This window comes from Gopherus flavomarginatus, chromosome 18 (assembly GCF_025201925.1).
Source record: "Gopherus flavomarginatus isolate rGopFla2 chromosome 18, rGopFla2.mat.asm, whole genome shotgun sequence".
Classification (NCBI taxonomy): Eukaryota; Metazoa; Chordata; order Testudines; family Testudinidae; genus Gopherus; species Gopherus flavomarginatus.
Genome location: NC_066634.1, coordinates 4576484 through 4600605, shown reverse-complemented (window position 1 = coordinate 4600605; position 24122 = coordinate 4576484). Strand labels below are relative to the sequence as shown.

The following is a 24122-nucleotide window of genomic DNA, read 5'->3' as shown; positions in this document are numbered from 1 at the left end:
AGCCCCGAGCCAGCCCAAGGGTCCCCATATAACTAGCTGTCCTGATGGGGGCAGAGCTGTCCTGGCTGCCCCCTGCAGCCGGACGGGGCAGCAGCTGTTTTGCCTGGTTCTTTGGCAGCAGCCACAGGTATTTGTTTACCCGCCCCCAGAAAGAAACAGATTAGCCAGAGCCAGCGCCCCTTCCCCCGCTCTAACCACTGGACCCCACTCCCCTTCCCAGGCCGGGGAGAGAACCCAGGAGTCCTGGCTCCCAGCCCCTTCCCCACCCTCACACAGGCCACCAGCACCCCAAGTTGGCCCAATCGCCCAGGCCTCATGCCAGCTCTGTGGGGCAGGCTGGAGATTGTACCAGACTCTGGGGATCAGCTCCAGGGGCCCAAGGCTCCGGTGTGGGGGGCAGGGCCAGGGTGGCAGGAGAAGGGGCCAGGAAGGTACCTCTGGGCCCTGGGATTTCCCCTGCCCAGCTCAGCCACCTCCTGCCTCTGAGTCATCCCTAGAGGCCCAACCACAGCTGGAGAGATTCACTCCTGTATGTCACCCCCCCCACCCCCAGCCCTGCTGGTGCCCCTCACTAACAACCCACAGCCCCTGCTCACCCAGCCCTGCCGGTGCCCCTCACTCCCGACCCGCAGCCCCTGCTAGCCCAGCCCCTGGGCTCCCCACAGCCCCGCCAGTGCCTCTCACTCCCGACCCGCAGGCCCTACTAGCCCAGCCCTGGGCTCCCCCCAGCCCTTCTGGTGCCCCTCACTAACAACCCACAGCCCCTGCTCACCCAGCCCTGCCGGTGCCCCTCACTCCCGACCTGCAGGCCCTGCTAGCCCAGCCCTGGGCTCCCCCCAGCCCTACCGGTGCCCCTCACTCCTGACCTGCAGCCCCTGCTAGCCCAGCCCCTGGGCTCCCCACAGCCCTGCCAGTGCCCCTCACTCCCGACCCGCAGGCCCTGCTAGCCCAGCCCTGGGCTCCCCCCAGCCCTACCGGTGCCCCTCACTCCTGACCTGCAGCCCCTGCTAGCCCAGCCCTACCGGTGCCCCTTACTCCTGACCCGCAGCCCCCTGCCAGCCCAGCCCTGGGCTCCCCCCAGCTCTGCCCGTGTGACAGTGGAGGGACGGGGGAGATTGCATGAGAGAAGGAGGAGAAGAAAGAAGAAATCTCAGGGATGAAGGAGATAAAAAAATGATGTCGGGAAAGAAGAAAAGAAAGAAACAGAGTGAGACTGTGATTTCCCAGAATGCCCTGCTGCTGCTCTGCGGTTCAGCCCCCCTCCATCCCAGACCAGGGCAGCCCATCAGGAATGAGAGGAATCTGCTCTTTAAACATCCGGCCCAAGCAGTGTAGGGCTGGTCCCTGCTCTAACCACTAGACACTCCTCCCAGCCGAGCCAGGGTAGAACCCAGGAGTCCTGGCTCCCAGCCCCTCCCCCCCGCTCTAACCACTAAACCCCCCTCCCGTCCCCAAGATGGGAGAGAACCCAGGAGTCCTACTGATGTGACCCTAACTGGGACAGAGAATCAGAAAACAGGAGTTGGCAACACCAGCTGTCCAGTTTGAGGAACTTTCGAAGATTGGCTGGGAGAGGCTGGGAATGGGTCATGGAGCCTTTCCCCTCTAGGGGGCGCCGGCTCCCTCCTGGCCGCAGGGCAGGGACTGGCTGGCTGAGGGGGCAGGGACTGGTTAGCTCAGGGGGGCAGGGAATGGGGCATGGGGCTTTTCTCCTCTAGGGGGCATGGGCTCCCATCCGGCCCCAGGGCAGGGACTGGCTGGCTCAGGGGGCAGGGAATGGGGCTGTTCCCCTCTGGGCACAGTGTTGGTCCCACTCTCAGGCTGAGGCGCCCCATAATTCAGACCACACGCGAGCCTCACATTTGTAGCATGTTTTATTCACGCGAGATAAATGCTACCCAGATTCGTCGCCCCGTATAAATACTGCACTTGTGAAAAGGCCCCGAAGGGTCAACGTTTCCCACTATTTATTGCTTTTCCCCCTCCTTTTTTGGGGGGGTAGGGAGAGTCGACCCCCCCTCCAGCAAGGAGCCGAGCAGCCGCGAAGGGCACGTAGTGCGTGTACATCTCCCCTCCAGCGGCCTTCATCTCGAAAATGGCTGAATCGATTTGCCCCGAATATCCTCCCCCCTTCCCCAATGCAGCCTGCTGCAGAGATGGGAACTTTCTGCCCCAGCCGTTCTGCTTTGGCTGAGTTATAAGCAGCCCCCAAAATAGGGAGCTGGGAATGGAAACCATTAAGCAACCTTAGGACTGGTGGCCTGACTAGCACAGAGCGTCCCCCTCTGGTGGCCACGGGGGGTACTACATGCAATGAGGTCCTCTGATTCCCTGTTGCGCCCCCTAGCCTCAGCTCTGCACCAATCAGAAGAGGAGGTGGGTGGGTTGGGTCCGTTGGGGGGGGGTTGAACAATGAGGAGGGGGTCATACCATTTCTGGGGTGAGGACATGGAGGGGGCACTGTGAAGACTGAGGTGATACCATTTAAGGGGCAATGGGGGGTTTCCAAGGCTGGGGAGTCATACTTGGAGAATAGGGTACATACCAATTGAGAAAACAGGGATGGTGGTGGTTGTATCATTTGGCAGAGAAATTGGGGGGAGAAAATGGGGGGGACATACCACTTGAGAGGAAAAGGCAGTGTTGGAGATTATACCCAGGGGGAGGGGCTGTGCAGACTGGGGGGCTGTACCACGTGAGTCAAAATCCAGGGAGGTTGGAATATAGAAGTTGTACCCACTTGGGGGGAACAGAGGGGGGATTGTGGACAAGGAAGGTCATACCATTTGGAGGGGAAAGGGAGGGGGCTACATTTCAAAGTTTGCCCCCTTTCTTAAATAAATAGTGGAAGTAAAAAACAACAACACCACATATGCGCTGGGGGTGTTCCTTTAAGAGGCGTGGTAGCCTGAATGGAGCAGGTGGTAGCCAGATGCCCGTGAAGAAATTTATACCCGTGCAGAGGTCCTTAGCGTGTCTAGTTTGGGGAGACGCCCTCACAGAGAGCTGGGGAGGGGGAAGTCTGTGAGCCAGGTGGGGGTCCGGTGGTCCAGTCCCCCAAGCAGCACCCTCACCAGTAGGGGGAGCTCTGCCAGCTGGGTTGGGGCACCATGTCCTTGCCTTCTTCACGAGCGGGATGCTTCTGTCTTGCCCTCCAATTTCCTCTTCCGTTTCTCCATCACGGCTTCCAGTTCAGAGGTTTTCCTAAAGTCCTGGGAGGGCAAAGAGGGCATTAGTCACGGCCCTAGGTACCCACAGCCCCTTCCCCGAGCCGGGAGAGAACCCAGGAGTCCTGGCGCCCAGCTCCCGCTCTAACCACTAGACCCCACTCCTCTCCCAGACCTGGGGAGAGAACCCAGGAGTCCTGGGGGCAGATCGTGGTACCTCCAGCATGGCCTTGTGTACGGTGACCTGGCTGTAGACTCTGGCTCCTTCCTCGGGGCTCACGGCCTGGAACTCGGCTTTGGACAGCGAGAAGAGCTGGGACCCATTCAGCACCCCCAGGGTGCTCACCGTCCTGGGAGGGGCAGGGGGGGCAGTCAGGCCAAGTGCCCCTCAGAGCCCCTCCCACTGATACCCCCTATCCTGGTACTGCGAGCTTCCCCCCAGCAGCGGCCCCAGCCAGTGACCCTCCCAGTGCTGCGAGCTTCCCCCCAGCGGTGCCACCAGCCAGTGACCCTCCCAGTGCTGCGAGCTTCCCCCCAGGGGTGCCACCAGCCAGTGACCCGCCCAGTGCTGCGAGCTTCCCCCCAGCAGCGGCCCCAGCCAGTGACCCTCCCAGTGCTGCGAGCTTCCCCCAGCAGTGCCCCCAGCCAGTGACCCTCCCAGTGCTGCGAGCTTCCCCCCAGCAGTGGCCCCAGCCATGACACTGGAGGACACTGAGGCAAGAGACTTTAAAGAGCACCGCACATCCGCCCCTCAGCTGCCATGTGATTGGTTAATGCCCCCCATCCTATTTTCTGATTGGTCCAATTAATTATTAGCATTCTTTTGCGCTTCCGCGGCTGTCCAATGAAATGCGATCATGAAGGATTCCATGGGAAGGCACCACCCAATCACAGCTCGCCTGGCATCCACCTGACCAATTGCAGGTGGTGAGCCACCACCAATCAGGGAGAAGCGGGCGCCTCCAGCAGGGAAGAGCCAGCCAATCACAGCGGAGAGGAAAGTGATTCAAACAATCGAGGGGGGGGGGAGGTTCTGAGTTCCACAAGCCAATCAGAAGTCACGAGGCTCCACATCAGCCAATCACAGCAGACAGAAAGGACATATCAGACAGCCACAATGTCACAGTGCTCCCCCTCAACCAATCAGAAGCCAGGAGCTGCAGAGCCAGCCAATCAGAGCAGAGCTGGGCTGGCAATCAGAGGATGGCGGGATGCCCCCGCCAGTCAGAAGCCAGGCGGTGCCAAGCCAGCCAATGGGAAAGCAGAGACGTATCAAGCTAGCCAATCAGAGCACGCCCATGTGCCTGCGCCCTGTCCCGGTGCCTGACGCCTACTCACAGGGGCTCGAAGCCCTTGGCCTCCAGCCAGGCCTGGACCTGGGCGGGGTCGGAGTCGTGGTCCAGCGGCACCGACGTGTCCGGCGCCCGGTGCACCCGGAAGGGCTTGGCGGGGGTGCCCCGGCCGGCTGCCAGGCGCTGCAGCAGCTCCTCATTCAGCCGCTCTGCCGGGAGGGAGAGCCGCCCGTTACCCAGCATGCACCGGGAGAGGGGCGGGGCCTGGGGACCCCTCTGGGATACAGACCCTCCCCCCAGCCTCCCCACACAGAGGGGGCGGGGCCTGGGGACCCCTCTGGGATACAGACCCTCCCCCCAGCCTCCCCACACAGAGGGGGCGGGGCCTGGGGATCCCTCTGGGATACAGACCCCCCCATCCTCCCCACACAGAGGGGGCGGGGTCTGGGGACCCCCTATGGGATACAGCCCCCCCCCCTTGGCCTCCCCACACAGAGGAGTCAGGGCCTGGCATAGGGCACAGATCTCCTCCCCCCTCCTATAGAGGGCAGGGTCTCATAGACTCATAGACTCATAGACTCATAGGTCAGAAGGGACCAATCTGATCATCTAGTCTGACCTCCTGCACAAGGCAGGCCACAGAACCCCACCCATCCAATTTTATAACAACCCCTATCCCAGGACCGAGTTACTGAAATCCTCAAAAATGGTTTGAAGACCTCAAGCTGCAGGGAAACCACCAGCAAGCGACCCATGCCCCACGCTGCAGGGTCACCATGGGGAAGCTATAAGGGGTGGGGTGGGTGGTCTCTATGGGGATACTCTCCCCCCCCACACACACACACACAATAGGCGAGGCCTGAGGTCTCCATGGGGTACTGCCCCTCTCCCCTCACATATAGGGGGCTCCTTACCTCTCTCATTGGGGTCTAGGCCAAGCCCCTCGGAGCCATTCCACTGGGTCCCATTCGGGGCTGGTACCTTTTTCTTCAGAGCCGCCAAGCCTGGGGGGCCCTAGTCAGGATCAGAGGCAAGGGGAAGAAATATTAGTCCCCCATAGCACCATGCCCCATTCCCCGCCCCACTGAGCCAGCCAGACCCTTCCCTGGGGCCAGGTGGGAGCTGGCGCCCCCTAGAGGTCCAATTTTCCACTCCCATATTGCTGGGCTCACCGGGGCTCTGGTCTGGCGGGGGCTGCAGTCGGCGCTGCCGGTACCGTTGAGTGGGACGCCCGGGCTGCGGTTCTGGGTGGCCGGGAGTGGGCTGAGGATGTTGAAGGGGACGTAGCCTTGCTGGCCAGAGCGGTTCTGAACCTTCCACCACTTCTTGGTGTTGTCCAGCACCTGGCGGGAGAGATGCTGAGCCACGGGCACTGTCCCAGCCGGGGCAGGGAGGTGTGTCCTGGCTCTGCGAGCTTCCCCGCAGGAATGCCCCCAGCCGGGGACCCCTGATGCTGTAAACTTCCCCCCAGCAGTGCCCCAGCGCTGTGAGCTTCCCCCCAGTAGTGCCCCCAGCCAGGGATCCCTGATGCTGCAAACTTCCCCTCACCAGTGCCCCAGCGCTGTGAGCTTCCCCCCAGCAGTGCCCCGGCACTGTGAGCTTCCCTCCAGCAGTGCCCCCAACCGGGGATCCCTGAAGCTGTGCACTTCCCCCCAGCAGTGCCCCAGTGCTGTGAGCTTCCCCGCAGTAGTGGCCCCAGCCAGGGAAACCCACAGACAGACTCACCTCCAGAACCTCCCCCTGCAGGACAGACAGCTCATTGCTGTTCCTGGCTACAAAGTCGTATGTGCAGCTCACAAGCCTGCTCTCTTCTGTCCTTCTGTGGCTGGGAGGAGAGGGGAGGAAAACTGGGTCAGGGGGAGGGGGGTCTAGTGGTAAGAGCGGGGGGGGAGGGGCTCGGAGCCAGGACTCCTGGGTTCTCTCCTTGGCTCTGGGAGGAGAGCGGTGTCTAGTGGTTAGAGCGGGGGGGGGAGGGCTGGGAGCCAGGACGCCTGGGTTCTCTCCCTGGCTCTGGGAGGAGAGTGGGGGCTGGTGGTTAGAGCAGGGGGAGGCGGCTGGGAGCCAGGACTCCTGGGTTCTCCCTTATTCCCTTGTCCCCCCGTCTCAGGGCATAGACACACACACCCCCCGCCATACACATGCTGCGAAGTCAAAGCGTCTGCACCGCGCTGGGGCCCGATGGGTCACATCTCGCAATGCGGGGTGGGTGGGGGACGGGGCATCCCCAGCAGCCAAGCCCATGCAGGGGGAAGGAGGGAGAAAGGTCGATGCCCCCCCCAAGTCCTCCCCCCCACTCCCTACCTTGGCTGGGCTGCTGGGGGGACGGGCTGTCTCTCCTCCGATGTCTTCCTCTTTCGTTCCCTCCTTCCTCTCTATCCCTGTCAAGTGCCATCTGGGGCAGCCCCCCCCCCCGGTGTGCCCCCTTCCCAGTCGCCGTCCCTGAGACCTAGGGTCCTACGTGCCCCCTCACTGCCTCTGCCCCCCAATATCTAAACCCATCCCTGCCCCCCAACCAACCCCTACCCCCCACCTCTCTCACCCCCTCCACCGCCCCCTCCCCTCACCCCTTCCATCTAACCCCTCCAGCCTGAATCCCCTCTCTCCCTCAACCACCCTACACCCCCAAGCCAGCCCCCCAACCCCCTCTGCCCCCCAGCCTCCCTCCCACCCCCTAACTTGCCCCCGCCCCCCTCACCACCGAACCCACCTGCCCCCCCACCAGACAAAGAGAAACAAAGAGAGAAAACAAAGAAAAGGTCTTTTTAGGTTCCTCAGCTGAAATGCCCCCTCGACCCCCTCCCCAACCTCAGCTCCTTCCTCCCCTCATCCCCCTCCCACTCTGTGAGCCCCCCAACCTCCCTGCACCGATTCCCTCCCCCCCACAGGCCCCTCAGCCTCTCTGAGCCCCAGAACCCCCCTCCCACCTGCCTCCCATGCATGGGGATAGGGACAGTTTGGTGGGGGGGAGGGGAAGTGTGCATGGGGGGGGACACAGGCAGGGGGGCTACATACCCGTTGGCTTCGATTGGAGGAGCCGATTGCTGCAGAAAGAAGTGGGGGGAATGGAGTGAGTGGCAGGTGAGCGACCTCCCTGCTGTGACCCCCCCCCGCAACCTTCCCCCTACCCTACTGCATCCCCCCAGGCCTCTGCCCCACCTCCCACCCTCTGATCTCTCTTATCCCCATTTTCTAGTCCCCCATCCCCCCACTGTGCCCCCCAATCCCCACCTTTCCCCCCACACCCCACGTTCCTGCTCCCATCCCCCATAACCACCCCCCCACACCTGCCTCCTCCCCACCCCACACTCCCCTCTGCCCTCATTGGATAAGGGGTCACCTCTTCCCAACACCAGTCACCTGTGCCCGGCGCAATTCATGCCGGTGCTGGGTCTCCACTGGATCCTCCCAGGGCTGGCCATCGGGGCCCAGGCGGGGCGGTGCCCAGCCACTTTGGAAGCTCAGGGTATAAGGGGCGGCGTAGTCCCCGGGGAACTCCACCCTGTGGGGAGAGACAGAACCAGGGATGGCTGGAACCATGGTGAAATCCAAGAATCATGGGCAGAAAACAACGGGCAGAAATTGGGGGTGAAATCACGGGTGAAAACCATGGAACTGTGGGCAACAATTATGGGTGAAAACCATGGAACTGTGGGCAACAATTATGGGTGAAAACCATGGGCAAAATGTGGAATCATGGATGAAAAAAATCAAGGAATCACGGGCAACAATCATGAGTGAAAATCACAGAATCACGGATGAAAATCAAGGAACCTTGGGCAACAATCATAAGCGAAAATCACAGAATTGTGGGTGAAAACCACAGAATCATGACTGGAAAATCACAGAATCATGGGTGGAAATCATGGATGAAAAACACAGGCAAACCAGTGGAATCATGGGTGAAAAAAATCAAGGTACCCTGGGGCAAAATTCATGGGTGAAAAATCACAGAATTGTGGATGAAAATCATGGATAAAACATGGAATTGTGGGTGAAAAATCAAGAAATCACAGGCAATTATGTGTAAAAAAATTACTGAACCATGGGTGAAAATGAAGGAACCATGGACAATCATGGGTGAAAATCACAGAATCATGAGTGAAAAAATCACAGAATTATGAGTGGAAATCATGGGTGAAAATCATGGGCAAAACAGTGGAATCATGGGTTAAAAAAATCAAGGTACTCTCGGGCAAAAATCATGGGTGAAAAATCACAGAATAACGGGTAAAAATCATGGATAAAACATGGAATCATGGGTGAAAAATCAAGGAATCACAGGCAACAGTCATAGGTAAAAATCACAGAATCGTGGGTGAGAATCATGGGTGAAAATCACAGGCAAACCAGTGGAATCATGGGTGAAAAATCAAGGCACCCGGGGCAGATCCCAGGCCTGGCATGGCCGGGTACAATCAAGGGCAGACATCATGGAGAACCAAAAGCAGCTGCCTAGCTCTGCACCCACCCCACCCCAGCCCCAGGGCGAGCGGGATACCTGGGCCGGGTCCAGTCATCGCCCAGCGAGCGCCACAGCTCGGCCTCTTGAGCCCCCAGGCAGCCCCGCAGCAGGGTGACAGCCTCCAGGGTCAGCATTGGGGAGCGGATCTCGCTGGCGAACTCTGGGCCCCCCGATGACTCCACCACCTGGGGGGAGGGAACAGGGAGAGGTGAAAGCGACCCCCGGATCCCAGCCCACCCCTTTGACCAGGGTCAGCGAGAGACCGCCCCCCCTACTGGGATGCACAGCCACAGATCTGCCCCTTCCAGTGTCCCGCTATCTCCCCTCCCGTCCCCTGCAGCCCCCCAGAACCCCCCCCACACCCCAGCCCTTCCAAGAAAACACCAACTGCCCCCCCTCCAGCCACAACCCTCCTGAAGCCCCCCCATGATAGGATTCCTCTCTCCACCCCCTCCAACTCCCCCCATGCTGGGATCCCTCCCCTCAACCCCCCCACACCGAGATCCCCACAACTCCAGATCCTGCAGTGCCCTCCTCCCCTACCCCCCACAGCTCAGAGCCCCCAAATGCCCAGCCCCTGCCAGGAGCTGGGATCACATGTTCCCCCCAACCCCTCTAGTCCTGCCCCTGGCCACTTCAGCCCCCACCAAGCCAGGGTCTCCCCACAACCCCAAATCCCACAGGCCCCTCCCTTCCCTCCCCCAACCCCAGCACTGGCAATTCCGAGCCCCACAGCTGGGGCTATGGCAGCCCCCCCACACACACACTTCTGAACCCCAACCCCCCGCTCACCATTTTCAGGGGGCCAAAAAGGAAGTGAACCAGCTCCTCTGAAGTGGGATTCAAGATGTTTGACTGGAGTCTTGCCTGGGGGGAGGAGAAGGGAAGGGAGAGAGACCCCCGACTCTGAGTCAGTAAACCCCACAAATTCCAGATAGCGAGGGGGAGGGAGAGTGACCGGACTCCTGGGTTCTTTCGCTAGGGAGGGGAGAGTGGGGTCCAGTGGTTAGAGCAGGGGGCTGGGAGCCAGGACTCATGCGTTCTCTCCCTGGCTCTGGGAGGGGAGTGGGGTCCAGTGGTTAGAGAAGGAGTCAAGACTCCTGGGTTCTACGCCTGATTCTGGAAGGGGAGTGGGCACTAGTGGATTAGAACAGGGGGGAAGGGATGCTGGGAGCCAGGACTCCTGGGTCCCATCCTGGGCTCTGAGGGGGCGAATGGAGGTCCCCATTGTGAGGTGAGATACAGGGCTGTGTCTCCCCTCCTGCCCCCCCAAACGGTCACTCACCAGGAGGCTGAAGGAATATTTCAACTTGGCCAGAGTGTCCTGGAACTCTTCCATGAGGGGTGGCCGGGCCCGCAGGGTCAGCAGCCCCTCTGCATGGGGAGGAAAGGGTTAACCCCATGTTGCGGGGGGAAGGGGTTTCCGAGGAGGGCTGCAGAGGGAGGGGATAGCTCACCCTTAGCACCCGGTGGTGTCCCCGGGTAATTCCAAGTATGGGGTGTATTGGGGGGGCAGAGAGATGGGGAGATCTCACGTGGGGGGGCAGAGGGGTTTCTCTCACCCTCAGCACCCCTGGGCACTGACGGTTCCCAGTGTGGGGTGTATGGGGGGCAGGAGGGGGTGGGAGGAGACGGGGAGGTCTCAGGGGGCAGATGGGGGGGTCTTGGGGTCTCTCACTCCTGGCTGGCAGCGGCGCCCCCAGGCATGAGAGGTTCCCAGTGCGGGGTGTATGGAGGGAGGAGGTGGGAGGGTCTCAGGGTGTCTCACCCCATGGCAGCGCCCCCAGGACATGGGAAGTTCCCAATGGGGTCCATGGGGGGCAGGATGGGATGGGGAGGAGACGGGAGGTCTTGGGGTGGGGGAGATGGGGGGGTCTCAGGGTGTCTCACCCCCTGGCAGTGCCCCCAGGCATGGGTGGTTTGCAGTGGGGAGTGTATGGGGGGCAGGACAGGGTGGGGAGGAGATGGGAGGTCTCGGGGGGCAGATGGGGGGCCTGGGAATCTCTCACCCCCCGGCTCCCGGCGGCGCCCCCGGTTCGGCCGTTTCAGCTGCTTCAGGACCCGAAAGGCCTCGGCCGATTTCTGCAGTTTGCCCACGAAAGCTTCAATGTCGTCGAAGATCCGGTTCAGCAGCTCCTGGGGGGGGGAGGTGGTAAGCGGAGGCCTGGGGGTGAGCAGGGGGGCCGGGCCCCTCTGTGCAGCCCCCAGAGCCCCGACCCCCAAGTCCCTGCCAGCTCGGGGGGGGGCGGGGGGGCTGCAGCAAATCATCCCCCCCTCGCCACCAGGGGATGGGGTGAACATGCAACCCCAACCTCGCCTCATCCCTCACCCTCCTAATCTCCCCTCCCCTCACTGCCTCTCAGCCCCCCGGCTCCCCCCCAACACCCCATCACTTGTACCCTAACCCCCAACACCCCCAAATCCCATCCCCCAACCTCACCTCATCCTTCACCCCCACCAAATCTCCCCTCCCGCCACTGCTGCCCAGCCCCCATCTCCCCCCCAACACCCCATCCCTTGTACCCTAACACCCCCAAATCCCACCCCCCAGCTCAACTCACCACATCACGCTCAGTTCGCAGCGCGCCTGGGTCCGAGGGGTCAGCTGGGGGCAGAAGGGACAGGGGTCAGGACTCCTGGGTTCTCTCCCAGCTTGGGGAGTGGGTCCTAGTGGTTAGAGCAGGGGGGCTGGAAGCCAGGACTCCTGGGTTCTCTCCCAGCTCAGGGAGGGGAGTGGGGGCTAGCGGTTAGAGCAGAGGGACCTGGGAGCCCGGACTCCTGGGTTCCCTCCCGGGCTCTGCCCCTCCCCCCGCCACACACACACCTGTGTCTCTCTGACTCTGCATCTTCATTTCATTCAGAGTGGCTGAGGGGGTGATCACCACCTTCCTGTGGGGGGGTGGGGGCCGGGAGCCTGTCCCCGCCGGGGTCGGTGGTGCCCCATTCTGCATCTTCTCATTGTTTGCTCTGTGAACAATATGGGGTGGGGATTGAGGGAGGGATGGGAAACACCCAAAATTGTACCCAAGCCCCCACCCCTCAGAAAGACACTCCCTGGCTCCCCAGCCTGCTCCATCACCCCCAGCCTAGAGGGGGTCCCCCCAGCCCCTCAGTGTCTCCCCCTACACCCCTCTAGTCCCATCTCCCCTGGAGGCTGCCTCTGTTACCCCCATTTCTCTCTCCCCTCCAGCTTCCACCAGCCCATGTGGAGGTTCCCTTTTCACACCCTCTAGACCCCCCATCACCCCACTCTCATGCCTCTGTAAGGCTCCCCCATAGCCTCACCCCCCCAGTCCGCCCCATGACCCCCACCCACTATGGCATCCCTCCTTTACTTCAGCCCCCCTCAAACTCCTCCAACGACCCCCCCCCACATCAGGCTTCCGCTTCACCCCAAGGTCAAACCTGCATCCAGGCCAGAGCACCTGCACCCCACAACCCACCCCAGTATGGCCCCCCCCACAATGCACCCACCCAGCCAAAGTCCCCCGGACTCCGGAGTCCTGCCCCACCTGAGCGCTTCTCTCCTCTGAGCGTTGCTCCCCGACGTGAAGTCCAGCAGGGCACTGTTAATGTCCTCTCGGATCGGCTCCGCCTGCGGGGTGGCAGGAACAGCACAGGTCAGATACCGGGGTAGATGGGCCCATGAGTTTGTTCTGAGGTGGGTGGGATACCAGGGCAGACAGGCCTATGGGTCTGATCCAGGGGGCAGGGAGGGGGTGGGATACCAGGGTAGATGGGCCCGTGGGTCTGATCCAGGGGGCAGGGAGGGGCCGGGATAGCAAGAACTCCCTTGTGTGGGTCCGTGCCAGCCAGATCAGAACACCCAGCTTTTGCCACCTGCTATCCAGCATGCCTCGGGGTGGCCAGCCCCCTTGGCATGGGGACTGGAGGACACAACAGCATTTTCCCCACCTTCCCCCAGCGTCAGACCCCCCACTTCCCCACTAGAGGGAGGGGCCAACAGCTGTCAATCCTCCATGGGGAGGCGGGACTTCCTGAAATGCATCCAAGGCCCTTTGAAGCTGATTGGCTGATTCAGCAGAGAAATCCCTCCTGTTGGAAGACGGGACTTCCTGCATTGGACCCTACAGTCCTGGGACGCTGATTGGCTAATACCCATGGAAGTCCCGCCCCCCCAGAAGGCAGGACTCGCTGTGATGTCATGGCTCAAGAAGTTGATTGGCTGAGGCTCCTCACGCTGGCTGAAAGGCAGGACTTTTAGCAATGGAAATTGTGGCTCTGGAAGCTGATTGGCTCAAGCCGCATGGAAGTCCCTCTGATCAGAAGGCGGGACTTCCTGCCATGTGGGAGCCACATCTGATTGGCCCATGAAGGCTTGTCCCTAGGGACAGCGGTGGAGCCCCGGGGCATGATGCAAAAAGGGGTGGAGCTATCGCTGCCCAAGGCTGTTAAAAGGCAACCCAGGAGTCCAGGTGAATGTCAGGGCAGCAAAAAAGGGGGTGGAGCTAGTGATGTCACCATATGGGCGGGGCCAGTGGATCCCAGTGCCATATAAAGGCAGCGGGTGCATGGTGTGGGCATCCCACCAGGAGAAACCAGGAGTCTGGGTTAAAAGGGGTGGGGCCAATGCCATCAAGTGAAAGGGGCGGGGCTAGTTATGTCAACCAAAGAGGGCGGAGCCAGTGGCATTTAAAAAGGCAGGAACCCCAGGGCAGAGTAGGAACCCAGGCGTCCGGGCGAGGCTGCCCCCTCCCCCCTGCCATCCCCTAGGGCAGCTGCTCACCCCAATGTGGGTGCACTGGAAGAAGTGGGCATCAGGCTGGGTCTGTTGGGGCTCCTGGCACACGAGGAGCAACAGGGAGTGGGCGCGGGCACTGGGCAGCACGGCCTCGCAGCGCAGCACCCCCGCCAGCCCGTAGCTTTCCAGCTCCTCCTGCGGGGGGCGACAGAGTCACGGCCGGCCTGACGCTCCCAGACCCTCCCTTGGACCCAGACCCACCCCCAGCCCCTGCGCCCACAGACCCTCCCCCAGGCCCAGCACCCCCAACCACTCCCTCAGCCCCAGCACCTCCAGACCCTCCCCCAGACCCAGCGCCCACAGACACTCCCCCAGCCCCAGCACCTCCAGACCCTCCCCCAGCCCCAGCGCCCACAGACCCAGCACCTCCAGACCCAGCACTCCCAGACCCAGCGCCCCCAGACCCAGCACCTTCAGACTCAACCCCCCCCGACCCTCCTCCAGCCCCAGCGCCCACAGACCCAGCACTCCCAGACCCAGCACTCCCAGACCCAGCGCCCCCAGACCCAGCACCTTCAGACCCAACCCCCCCGACCCTCCTCCAGCCCCAGCGCCCACAGACCCAGCACTCCCAGACCCAGCACTCCCAGACCCAGCGCCCCCAGACCCAGCACCTTCAGACCCAGCACCTTCAGACCCTCCTCCAGCCCCAGCGCCCACAGACCCAGCACTCCCAGACCCAGCACTCCCAGACCCAGCGCCCCCAGACCCAGCACCTTCAGACCCAACCCCCCCGACCCTCCTCCAGCCCCAGCGCCCACAGACCCAGCACTCCCAGACCCAGCACTCCCAGCCCCAGCGCCCACAGACCCAGCACCTCCAGACTCAGCACCCCCAGACCCAGCGCCTGCACCCCCTGCCCCAGCCCCAGCACCCTCAGACCCAGCACCCCCAGACCCAGCGCCCTCAGACCCAGCACCCCCAGCGCCTCCTGCCCAGGCCCCCCACACACCTTGGAGTGGACGTCGAGCAGCCTGATGGCCGACCCAGTGACTTGCAGCAGCATCTCCTGGGCCCAGAGCTGGCCCTGGGCATCCATGGCGGCCACTTTGCGCACGGCGTCCTCCACCGAGCGCAGCTCAGCCGCCTCCCCCACCGGGAACGTCACCAGGTGCTGGGGGGGGGACAGGGGGTGAGCCCAGAGCTGCCCCCATGCAGCCCCCAGGCCTAAGACCCCCTATGAAGCCCCCCCAGCCCCCACCAACCCCTATGCAGCCCTCAAAGGCTCTCAATACCCCCCCACAGCTCTCCCAGGCCCCCCACAGCTCCCAACACTCCTCCTCACAGCCCCCCCAAGCGAAAACCCCATATGCAGACCACCAGACTCCACAGCCCCCCCCCGGTCCTCCCAGGCTCCCAACACCCCTCCCCACAGCCCACAGCCCCCCCAGGCCCAATGCCCCCCTTGGCAGCCCCCCACAACCCCTACACAGCTGCCAGGCTCCCAACACACTCCCCTGCACCCCCAGCCGCACCCAGCCCCTCCCTCCAGGTCCCCACACCCAGCCCCCGAGCCCCTTTCCCCCAAACAAACCGTAACACCTCCCCACCCAGCACTCCCCCTGCGGCCCCTAACAGCCCCCCTTGGGGCCCTGCCCTATTACCGCCCCCCCAGACAGCCAATCCCTGCCCTGGGGCCAGATCGGGGCTTGGGGCCCCTAGTTACCCTCTCCCCAGTGGGGCCCATGTGACCCCTCCACCCCTTGGTCCCCCCAACTGCACCCCCAGAGCCCCAGGCTCACGTTGACGGTGTATTGGGAGACGTCGGCCATGATGAAGTTGGAATATTTCTTCCTCTGCTCTGTGTAAAGAGACGGGCAAATTATAAAGGGGGAATGGGGCAGGAGCCTGTCCCCTCTAGGGGGCGCCGGCTCCCATCCGGCCCCAGGGCAGGGACTGGCTGGCTCAGGGGGGCAGGGAATGGGGGCCGGGGCCTGTCCCCTCTAGGGGGCGCCGGCTCCCATCCGGCCCCAGGGCAGGGACTGGCTGGCTCAGGGGGGCAGGGAATGGGGGCCGGGGCCTGTCCCCTCTAGGGGGCGCCGGCTCCCATCCGGCCCCAGGGCAGGGACTGGCTGGCTCAGGGGGGCAGGGAATGGGGCCCGGGGCCTCTCCCCTCTAGGGGGCGTCAGCTCCCATCCGGCCCCAGGATGGGGACTGGCTGGCTCAGGGGGGCAGGGAATGGGGCGCGGGACCTGTCCCCTCTAGGGGGCGCCGGCTCCCATCCGGCCCCAGGGCAGGGTCTGGCTGGCTCAGGGGGGCAGGGAATGGGGCGCGGGACCTGTCCCCTCTAGGGGGCGCTGGATCCCATCCGGCCCCAGGGCAGGGACTGGCTGGCTCAGGGGGGCAGGGAATGGGGCCCGGGGCCTCTCCCCTCTAGGGGGCGTCAGCTCCCATCCGGCCCCAGGATGGGGACTGGCTGGCTCAGGGGGGCAGGGAATGGGGCGCGGGACCTGTCCCCTCTAGGGGGCGCTGGCTCCCATCCGGCCCCAGGGCGGGGTCTGGCTGGCTCAGGGGGGCAGGGAATGGGGCAGGGGCCTGTCCCCTCTAGGGGGCGCTGGCTCCCATCCGGCCCCAGGGCAGGGAGTGACTTTCCCAGTGTGGCCTGGGGAAACCAGTTTGGTGGCTGCGGCTGGGGATTAGCAGGGACTCCCGCCCCCAACTTCTTTGGCTCCAACCCGGGGCCTGATCTGTTTCTCTTTCGGTTTCCCTCTTTGGGTGGGGTGAGGGGGGGGCAGGTCTTGGTGATCAGACCAGAGTGAAGGGGAGGGGGAGATTCACCCTGGGGTGGGGGGGCAGTTTCTGCTGATCAGATCACAGGAGAAGTGAGAGAAGGGGATATACCCTGGGGAGGGAGGGGGATATACACCTGGGGGGGAGATACACCCTGGGGTGGGGGGGGGCAGTTTCTGCTGATCAGATCACAGGAGAAGTGAGAGAAGGGGATATACCCTGGGGAGGGAGGGGGATATACACCTGGGGGGGAGATACACCCTGGGGTGGTGGGGGCAGTTTCTGCTGATCAGACCAGAGGAGAAGTGGGAGGGAGGGGAAGACACACCTTGGGGAGGGAGGGGGAGATACATCCTGGGGAGGGAGGGGGATATAACCTGGGGGGGGAGGGGGTTATACACCATGGGGGGGAGGAGATACACCCTGGGGCAGGGTGGGGAGGTTCTGCTGATGACACCAGAGGAGAAGTAGGGAGGAGGGGAGATACACCCTGGGGCGAGGAGGGGGATATAACCTGGGGGGGGAGGGGGTTATACACCATGGGGGGGAGGAGATACACCCTGGGGCAGGGTGGGGAGGTTCTGCTGATGACACCAGAGGAGAAGTGGGGGGGAGGGGAGATACACCCTGGGGCGAGGAGGGGGATATAACCTGGGGGGGAGGGGGTTATACACCATGGGGGGGAGGAGATACACCCTGGGGCAGGGTGGGGAGGTTCTGCTGATGACACCAGAGGAGAAGTGGGGGGGGAGGGGAGATACACCCTGGGGCGAGGAGGGGGATATAACCTGGGGGGGGAGGGGGTTATACACCATGGGGGGGAGGAGATACACCCTGGGGCGAGGAGGGGGATATAACCTGGGGGAGAGATACACCCTGGGGCGGGGTGGGGAGGTTCTGCTGATGACACCAGAGGAGAAGTGGGGGGGAGGGGAGATACACCCTGGGGCGAGGAGGGGGATATAACCTGGGGGAGAGATACACCCTGGGGCGGGGTGGGGAGGTTGTACTGATGACGCCAGAGGAGAAGTGGGGGGGGGGGAGATACACCCTGGGGCAGGGTGGGGAGGTTCTGCTGATGACACCAGAGGAGAAGTGGGGGGGAGGGGAGATACACCCTGGGGCGAGGAGGGGGATATAACCTGGGGGGGGAGGGGGTTATACACCATGGGGGGGAGGAGATACACCCTGGGGCAGGGTGGGGAGGTTCTGCTGATGACGCCAGAGGAGAAGTGGGGGGGAGGGGAGATACACCCTGGGGCGAGGAGGGGGATATAACCTGGGGGAGAGATACACCCAGGGGCGGGGTGGGGAGGTTGTACTGATGACGCCAGAGGAGAAGTGGGGGGGGGAGATACACCCTGGGGGGGAGGGGTCAAGCACTTTGTTTCCTTTTGGGCTGTTGCCAGGTCGGCCTCTGGTCTGCGCCACCCTGCACCGGAGGAAATGCAGCGACTGCAACCAGCGCGGGGGGGTGCATGAGACCCTACAATAACACCGCCCCATGGAGAAGCCCCCCCAGCAGAGACCCGACAATAACACCACAGCTCAGCAGAGACCCTACAATAACACCAGGGCTCAGCGGACACCCTACAATAACACCGGGGCTCAGCAGAGACCCGACAATAACACCGGGGCTCCACAGAGACCCTACAATAACACCACAGCTCAGCAGAGACCTGACAATAACACCGGGGCTCAGCGGAGACCCGACAATAACACCGCGGCTCAGCAGAGACCCTACAATAACACCACGGCTCAGCGGAGACCCTACAATAACACTGGGGCTCAGCGGAGACCCGACAATAACACCACGGCTCAGCGGAGACCCGACAATAACACCGGGGCTCAGCAGAGACCCGACAATAACACCACAGCTCAGCGGAGACCCTACAATAACACTGGGGCTCAGCGGAGACCCGACAGTAACACCAGGGCTCAGCGGAGACCCGACAATAAGAAATGAACACACCTGACTCCTCTGCCCATTAGAGAGACCCTACGACAACACAGCAGCTCACCAAAGACCTGCGAGAGACCCTACAATAATAACGCGGCCCAGCTGCTCTTCCCCCCCCCCCAGTCCTCCCCTCACCCCCATCAGAGACTCACCATAGATCTCCCTGGCGCTGGGCTTGGAGACCTCACTGCGGAGAGCGGGAAGGAGAACGAGAAAGTTAAACAACAGGAGAACAGAGCCAGGGCCTGGCAACAGGGAGAGCAGATTGCTGGGGTCCTGCTCCTGTCCCGGAGTCAGGGAGAGAACCCAAGAGTCCTGGCTCCCAGCCCCTGTCTCTAACCACTAGACCCCACTCCCCTCCCAGAGCCAGGGAGAGAACCCAGGAGTCCGGGCTCCCAGCCCCCCCCCCCCCCGTTCTAACCACTAGCCCCCATTCCCCTCCCAGAGCCGGGGAGAGAACCCAGGAGTCCGGGCTTCCCACCGCATACTCACCTGCCTGAGGAACTCATGGTGTTGACAGAATCCACAATTCACACTTCACCTTGAGGGTTCAAAGATAGTGAGAGAATCATTGACAGAGTCTAGAGGTGGCACCATCCCTCCCTGCAGAGCCGGAGATAGAACCCAGGTGTCCTGGCTCCCAGCCCCTCCCTGCTCTAACCACTAGATCCCACTCCCCTCTCAGAACCGGGGGGAGAACCCAGGAGTCCTGGCCACCAGCTCATCCCCGCTCTAACCGCTAGACCCCACTCCCCTCCCAGATTTGGGGAGAACCCAGGCGTCCTGGCTCCCGCTCTAACCACTAGATGCCACTCCCCTCCCAGAGCTGTGGGAGAACTCAGGAGTCCAGGCACCCAGCCTCCCCCTGCTCTAACCACTAGACCCCACTCCCCTCCCAGAGCCAGGGGGAGAACCCAGGAGGCCTGGCTCCCAGCCCTGCCCCCCCCATTCTAACCACTAGACACCATGCCCCTCCCAGAGCCGAGGGGAGAACTCAGGAGTCCTGGTTCCCAGCCCTGCCCCCCCCACTCTAACCACTAGATACCATTCCCCTCCCAGAGTTGGGGAGAACCCAGGCATCCTGGCTCCCTCTCTAACCACTAGATTCCACTCCCCTCCCAGAGCTGAGGGGAGAACTCAGGAGTCCAGGCTCCCAGCCTCCCCCTGCTCTAACCACTAGACCCCACTCCCCTCCCAGAGCCGGGGGGAGAACCCAGGAGTCCAGGCTCCCAGCCTCCCCCTGCTCTAACCACTCGCCTCCCCTCCCAGAGCTGGGAGAGAACCCAGGCGTCCGGGACCGGCCTCTCCCTCGCCTCATGCCTCCTGTTCGCCCCGCAAGCAACTGGTGTGTTTATCAAGGGTGTGGAAACAGATTATTTCCTGCCACCTGCCCCCACATCCATGGGGGGGATCCCCACTCCCCAAGGGGCTGCCCCCCCAACCTCCCATCCCAGCCGCCCCCACCCCACATCCCCTCCCCAGACCAAGGCCAACACAGGAGCTTGGCAATATTGACTCAGGCCTGATAACCTGCAATTCCCTGGCATGGAGCCCCTCCAGTCTGTCCCCCCCCCCACTTACCCGATCTCTCACCAGCTATTCAGACCTTGCCCCCCAGGGCTGGAAGAAAGAGGCATCTCAAGTGTGTGTGTGGGGAGATACTGAAAAGGGGGGGGTCCACCCCTGAGTCCCACCAGATCCAGCTCTTAGGTGTCCAGGGAACCGTCCTTTCCCCTCTGTCACCTGGGCACAGGTGTGTGGCGCGATCCCCAGCAGCCGCGCCCACAGCATACCTGGGCAGGTAACCATGGGCCCGCCCCCCCCAGCCTTCCACCCCCTCCCTCCCTGCACCAGCTGCTCAACCAGCTGTGAAGGTGCAAAATAACAACCCCTCAGCCCTAGTGGTTAGAGTAGGTGAGGCTGGGAGCCAGGACTCCTGGGTTCTCTACCCGGCTCAGGGAGGAGAGTGGGGTCTAGTGGTTAGAGCAGGGGGGGCTGGGAGCCAGGACTCCTGGGTTCTCTCCACAGCTCTGGGAGGGGAGTGGGGTCTGGTGGTTAGAGCAGGGGGGGTGGTGGTTCAGGGACAGACTAAGCTGCACTGACGGGGCTAGAACAGGCTCTCGTGTGTCTGACAGGCAGAGCCAGAACCCAGCGCTGGGTGTGTCCCGTGCCGGGGCCCAAAGCGGGAAATACCAGCCCAGCGAGTCAGTCGCCACGGCCTGGGGTGCAGCCGCCTCTGGGGTGGGGCAGAGGGGCTGTTTATACAGGGACCCCTCGCCTAGTACTTACTGCCAGGGGACAGTGCCCCCTGCTGACCCCCGCGCTTTGCTCCCGGCACTCCCTGCTGAGCCCCCTGCTCTGCTCTGCTCCCCACAGCCTGACCCCCTGCCCCTCTCCCTACAGCCTGGCACCCCCTGCTGAGCCCCTCGCTCTACCCACTGCTGACCCCCTTGCAGCCCAGCGACCCCGATCCCTGCAGCCTAGCGCCCCCCGGCGCCCCCTGCTGACCCCCTGCCCCTGTCACTACAGCCCAGCACCCACCGCTGACCCCCTGCCCTGATCCCTGCAGCCTAGCACCCCCCGCAGCCCGGCGCCCCCTGCTGACCCCCTGCCCTTGTCCCTACAGCCCAGCACCTACCGCTGACCCCCTGCCCCGAATCCCTGCAGCCCAGCGTCCCCCACTGACCCCACAGCCCAGCGCCCCCTGCTGACCCCTCACCCCACGCTATGCAGTCCGGTGCCCTCTGCTGACCTCCCCCCCCCGATCCCACTCCCTGCAGCTGGGGTCAGAGTGACCCGGCAGCTCCGGCTGGGACTGGTTGAACCAGGATCGAATTCACACGGAGCCGGAGCTGGACCAGGGAGAACAATGGAGGGAAACGAGAGCCCAGCCCAGGCTGGGGGGGAACCAACCTGGGCCAGCGCGAACCACGGTTCTTTCCTGGCTCTGGGAGGGGAGTGGGGTCCAGTGGTTACAGCGGGCGGGGGGGTTGGGAGCCAGGCCTCCTGGGTTCTCTCCCCGGCTCAGGGAGGGGAGTGGGGTCCAGTGGTTAGAGCAGGGGGACTGGGAGCCAGGACTCCTGGGTTCTCTCCCTGGCTCTGGGAGGGGAGTGGGGTCTGGTGGTTAGAGTAGGGGGGCTGGGAGCCAGGACTCCTAGGTTCTCTCCCCGGCTCTGGGAGGGGAGCGGGGTCTAGTGGGTGAGAGCAGCGGGGGTTGGGTGTCAGGACGCCTGGGTTCTATGGTGGTGTCTTGCAGTGGGACTGCTTCAGCTCCATCTGAGACATCTCAGAGCCGGGGGGGCAGGAGGGAGCCAGAATGGGCTTGGTGGCAAAGGGCGGATCCGGCCAGCTTGGGAGTTTACATCCAGGCGCGGCAGGTTCAAGGCTAGGTCAGCTGGAGCTGACCTGGGTGAGGAGCCTGCGTGTGTTTGTTCTGGGGGCCTGGCCACCGCTTTGGCAACACCTTTGGGCTGGGAGCCTACTCACTGTGGGGGCTGGGAGCCAGGACTCCTGGGTTCTCCCCCCGCTCTGGGAGGGGAACAGATGGGAGCCAGGGCTCCTGGGTGTGACGGTGGCTAACCAGGTGCCAGCTTTTCCCAAGGCTTAAGGCCTCAGTTGAGCACTGCCACATTCATTGCTCGAAACCCGGCTGTTTGGCCTGGGCGTTGGCCCGGTTAAGGTGGGTCCTGGACTTATCCCAGCGCGTTTAGACCCCACAAAATGCTGCATCGCTAGGGCCCATTGTGCCTGCTGGCCCAGGCTCCCTCCCTGGGAAAACCTGGGCTCTGAACCTGGCCCACCGGGGAGCAAATGGCACCTGCCCCCCGGGTGAATTCATACACCCGGCTGTGGGCCCAGCGGCTGTGAACGGGGCCCCGTGCAGCCCCCAGCCCCCATGGAAAGCCCCACCACGCCCAGGCCCAGGCTACGTGCAAGCAGGCTCGGCTCCCTAGGCTGCAATTCGGGAAGGCCATAAAAGCCCGAGAACGGCTGATCCTTCGCTCACTGCTCTTTGGACTCTCGTGGGAACCAGACGCCAAGATCCCTGGGCCCCCCCCATGGCGAGACTGTCCCCTTTGGGAACCACGGACCGACGCAGTTGGGTGGACACATCGCTGGCTTGAACCAGCCAATAACTCTTTGGTTTGTCCCCATTAAATCTGCAGGGAGTTTGCTGGCAGCCGGGCTGCCCGCGCCGGTTTCGCGTCAAACCGCCCCAGGCTCAGGGCCTGATCTCTCGGGCCAGGGAGCGACCTGAACAGTTTGGGCCCATTGGGGCAAGTGCCTGTGGATCACTTAGGCCAGATGGCCCTGGTGGCCAGCCCGCCCGGAGCACCCTCAGGGACGGCTGGGAGTTCGCCCTTGGAGCTAGGAGAGGGGAATTTAAGCCTCAGCCACACCCCTGGCTTTGGGAGTCTCTGCCCCGCTTCTTGGCCGGCCCGAGCCTCTTGGTGCCCGGCCTCCCTCGCTTCAGACTCAAGCCTGGAACTGCTCGACGTTCATTCCTTTCAGCGCCGGTTTCTCCGCACCCGGTGGGTCAAGGAGGGATATTCTCCACCTCCAAATCATGAGGGCTCTGGAACGGCCTCTGTATGAGGAGCGATTCATAAGACTGGGACTTTTCACCTTGGAAAAGAGACGACTAAGGGGCGATATGATGGAGGTCTATAAAATCATGACTAGTGCAGAGAAGTAAATCAGGACGTGTTATTTACTCCTTCTCATAACAAAAGAACTAGGGGTCAGCTGACGAAATGAACACGCAGCAGGTTTAAAACAAATAAAAGGACATTCTTCCTCACACAATGCACAGTCAACCTGTGGAACTTACTGCCACAGGATGCTGTGAAGGCCAAGAGTATAACAGGGCTCAAAAAGGAACTAGATAAGTTCGTGGAGGACAGGTCCATCAGTGGCTATTAGCCAGGATAGGCAGGGATGGTGTCCCTAGTAACTGTTTGCCAGAAGCTGGGAATAGGTGACAGGATGGATCACTGGATGATTCCCTGTTCTGTTCATTCCTTCTGGGGCACCTGGCATTGGCCACTGTCGGTAGACAGGAGACCAGGCTAGATGGACCTTTGGTCTGACCCAGTCTGGCCGCTCTGATGTGCATCTATGAAGTTCTGGATGCAGATCAAAGCCACGAAATTCCAGGGCTGCAGAGGGCGCCTGCAGGAGGGAACGGGTTGAGTTGACCCAAGAGGCGATTTTATGCCGTTCGTAAACACCTGCACAGGGAGAAAATACCCCGGGTCAAACAGCCGTTCCACCTCGCAGTGAAAAGCAGGACCCGTCCCAACTCCAAATCAGGCACCAGTTTTGCATGGCGCCCGGCTGCCCTGGTGGTGGATTCGGAGCCAGACCAGCAGCCTGCCCCAGAAGATGTTTGTCAGAAGCACCAGCCACCGCAGGAAGTTGCTGTGATGCGTTTATGAGCCTGCCTCGTGCCTCGCTTTCCCTCTCGGCTTTGCACAGCGGTTAATGCAGGAGCGGGAAGGGAGCCAGCCGGCACACAAGTGGGGCGCAGGATGTGGGCGTGATGCCTGGCCGGCTGGGAGCAAGGAAGAACCAGGTTACACCATCCCAACTTGACCAAGCGGAGCTGCTGGCAGGAGGAAAGGTTCAGCCGCTAGGGAGCCATGACAAATTTCGGGGGCTCATGTGGGGGTAGGAGTCCTAGAAACGTTGGGCCAGGAGGAAGCATGATGGGTGGATGCGCCAGGGCAGGGCCACGGAAACCCGTATC

General features: G+C 62.7%; 1 protein-coding gene across 1 annotated transcript; it reads right to left on the bottom strand.

Annotated features, from left to right (window-relative positions):
- Positions 1-1887: 1887 nt before the first annotated feature.
- Positions 1888-20139, bottom strand: EPS8L1 (EPS8 like 1). The gene is made up of 21 exons (XM_050927940.1): positions 19955-20139; positions 18866-18914; positions 18526-18560; positions 15426-15484; positions 14636-14797; positions 13669-13818; positions 12434-12516; positions 11746-11888; positions 11483-11526; positions 10931-11057; positions 10207-10295; positions 9714-9788; positions 8958-9106; positions 7817-7958; positions 7472-7500; positions 6185-6284; positions 5632-5802; positions 5374-5473; positions 4506-4668; positions 3385-3517; positions 1888-3212 (listed from the first exon to the last, which is right to left on the bottom strand). Exons 2-21 carry the CDS (start codon positions 18880-18882, stop codon positions 3126-3128), a joined length of 2058 nt encoding a protein of 685 aa, XP_050783897.1. The 5' UTR covers positions 18883-18914; positions 19955-20139; the 3' UTR covers positions 1888-3125.
- Positions 20140-24122: the final 3983 nt, after the last annotated feature.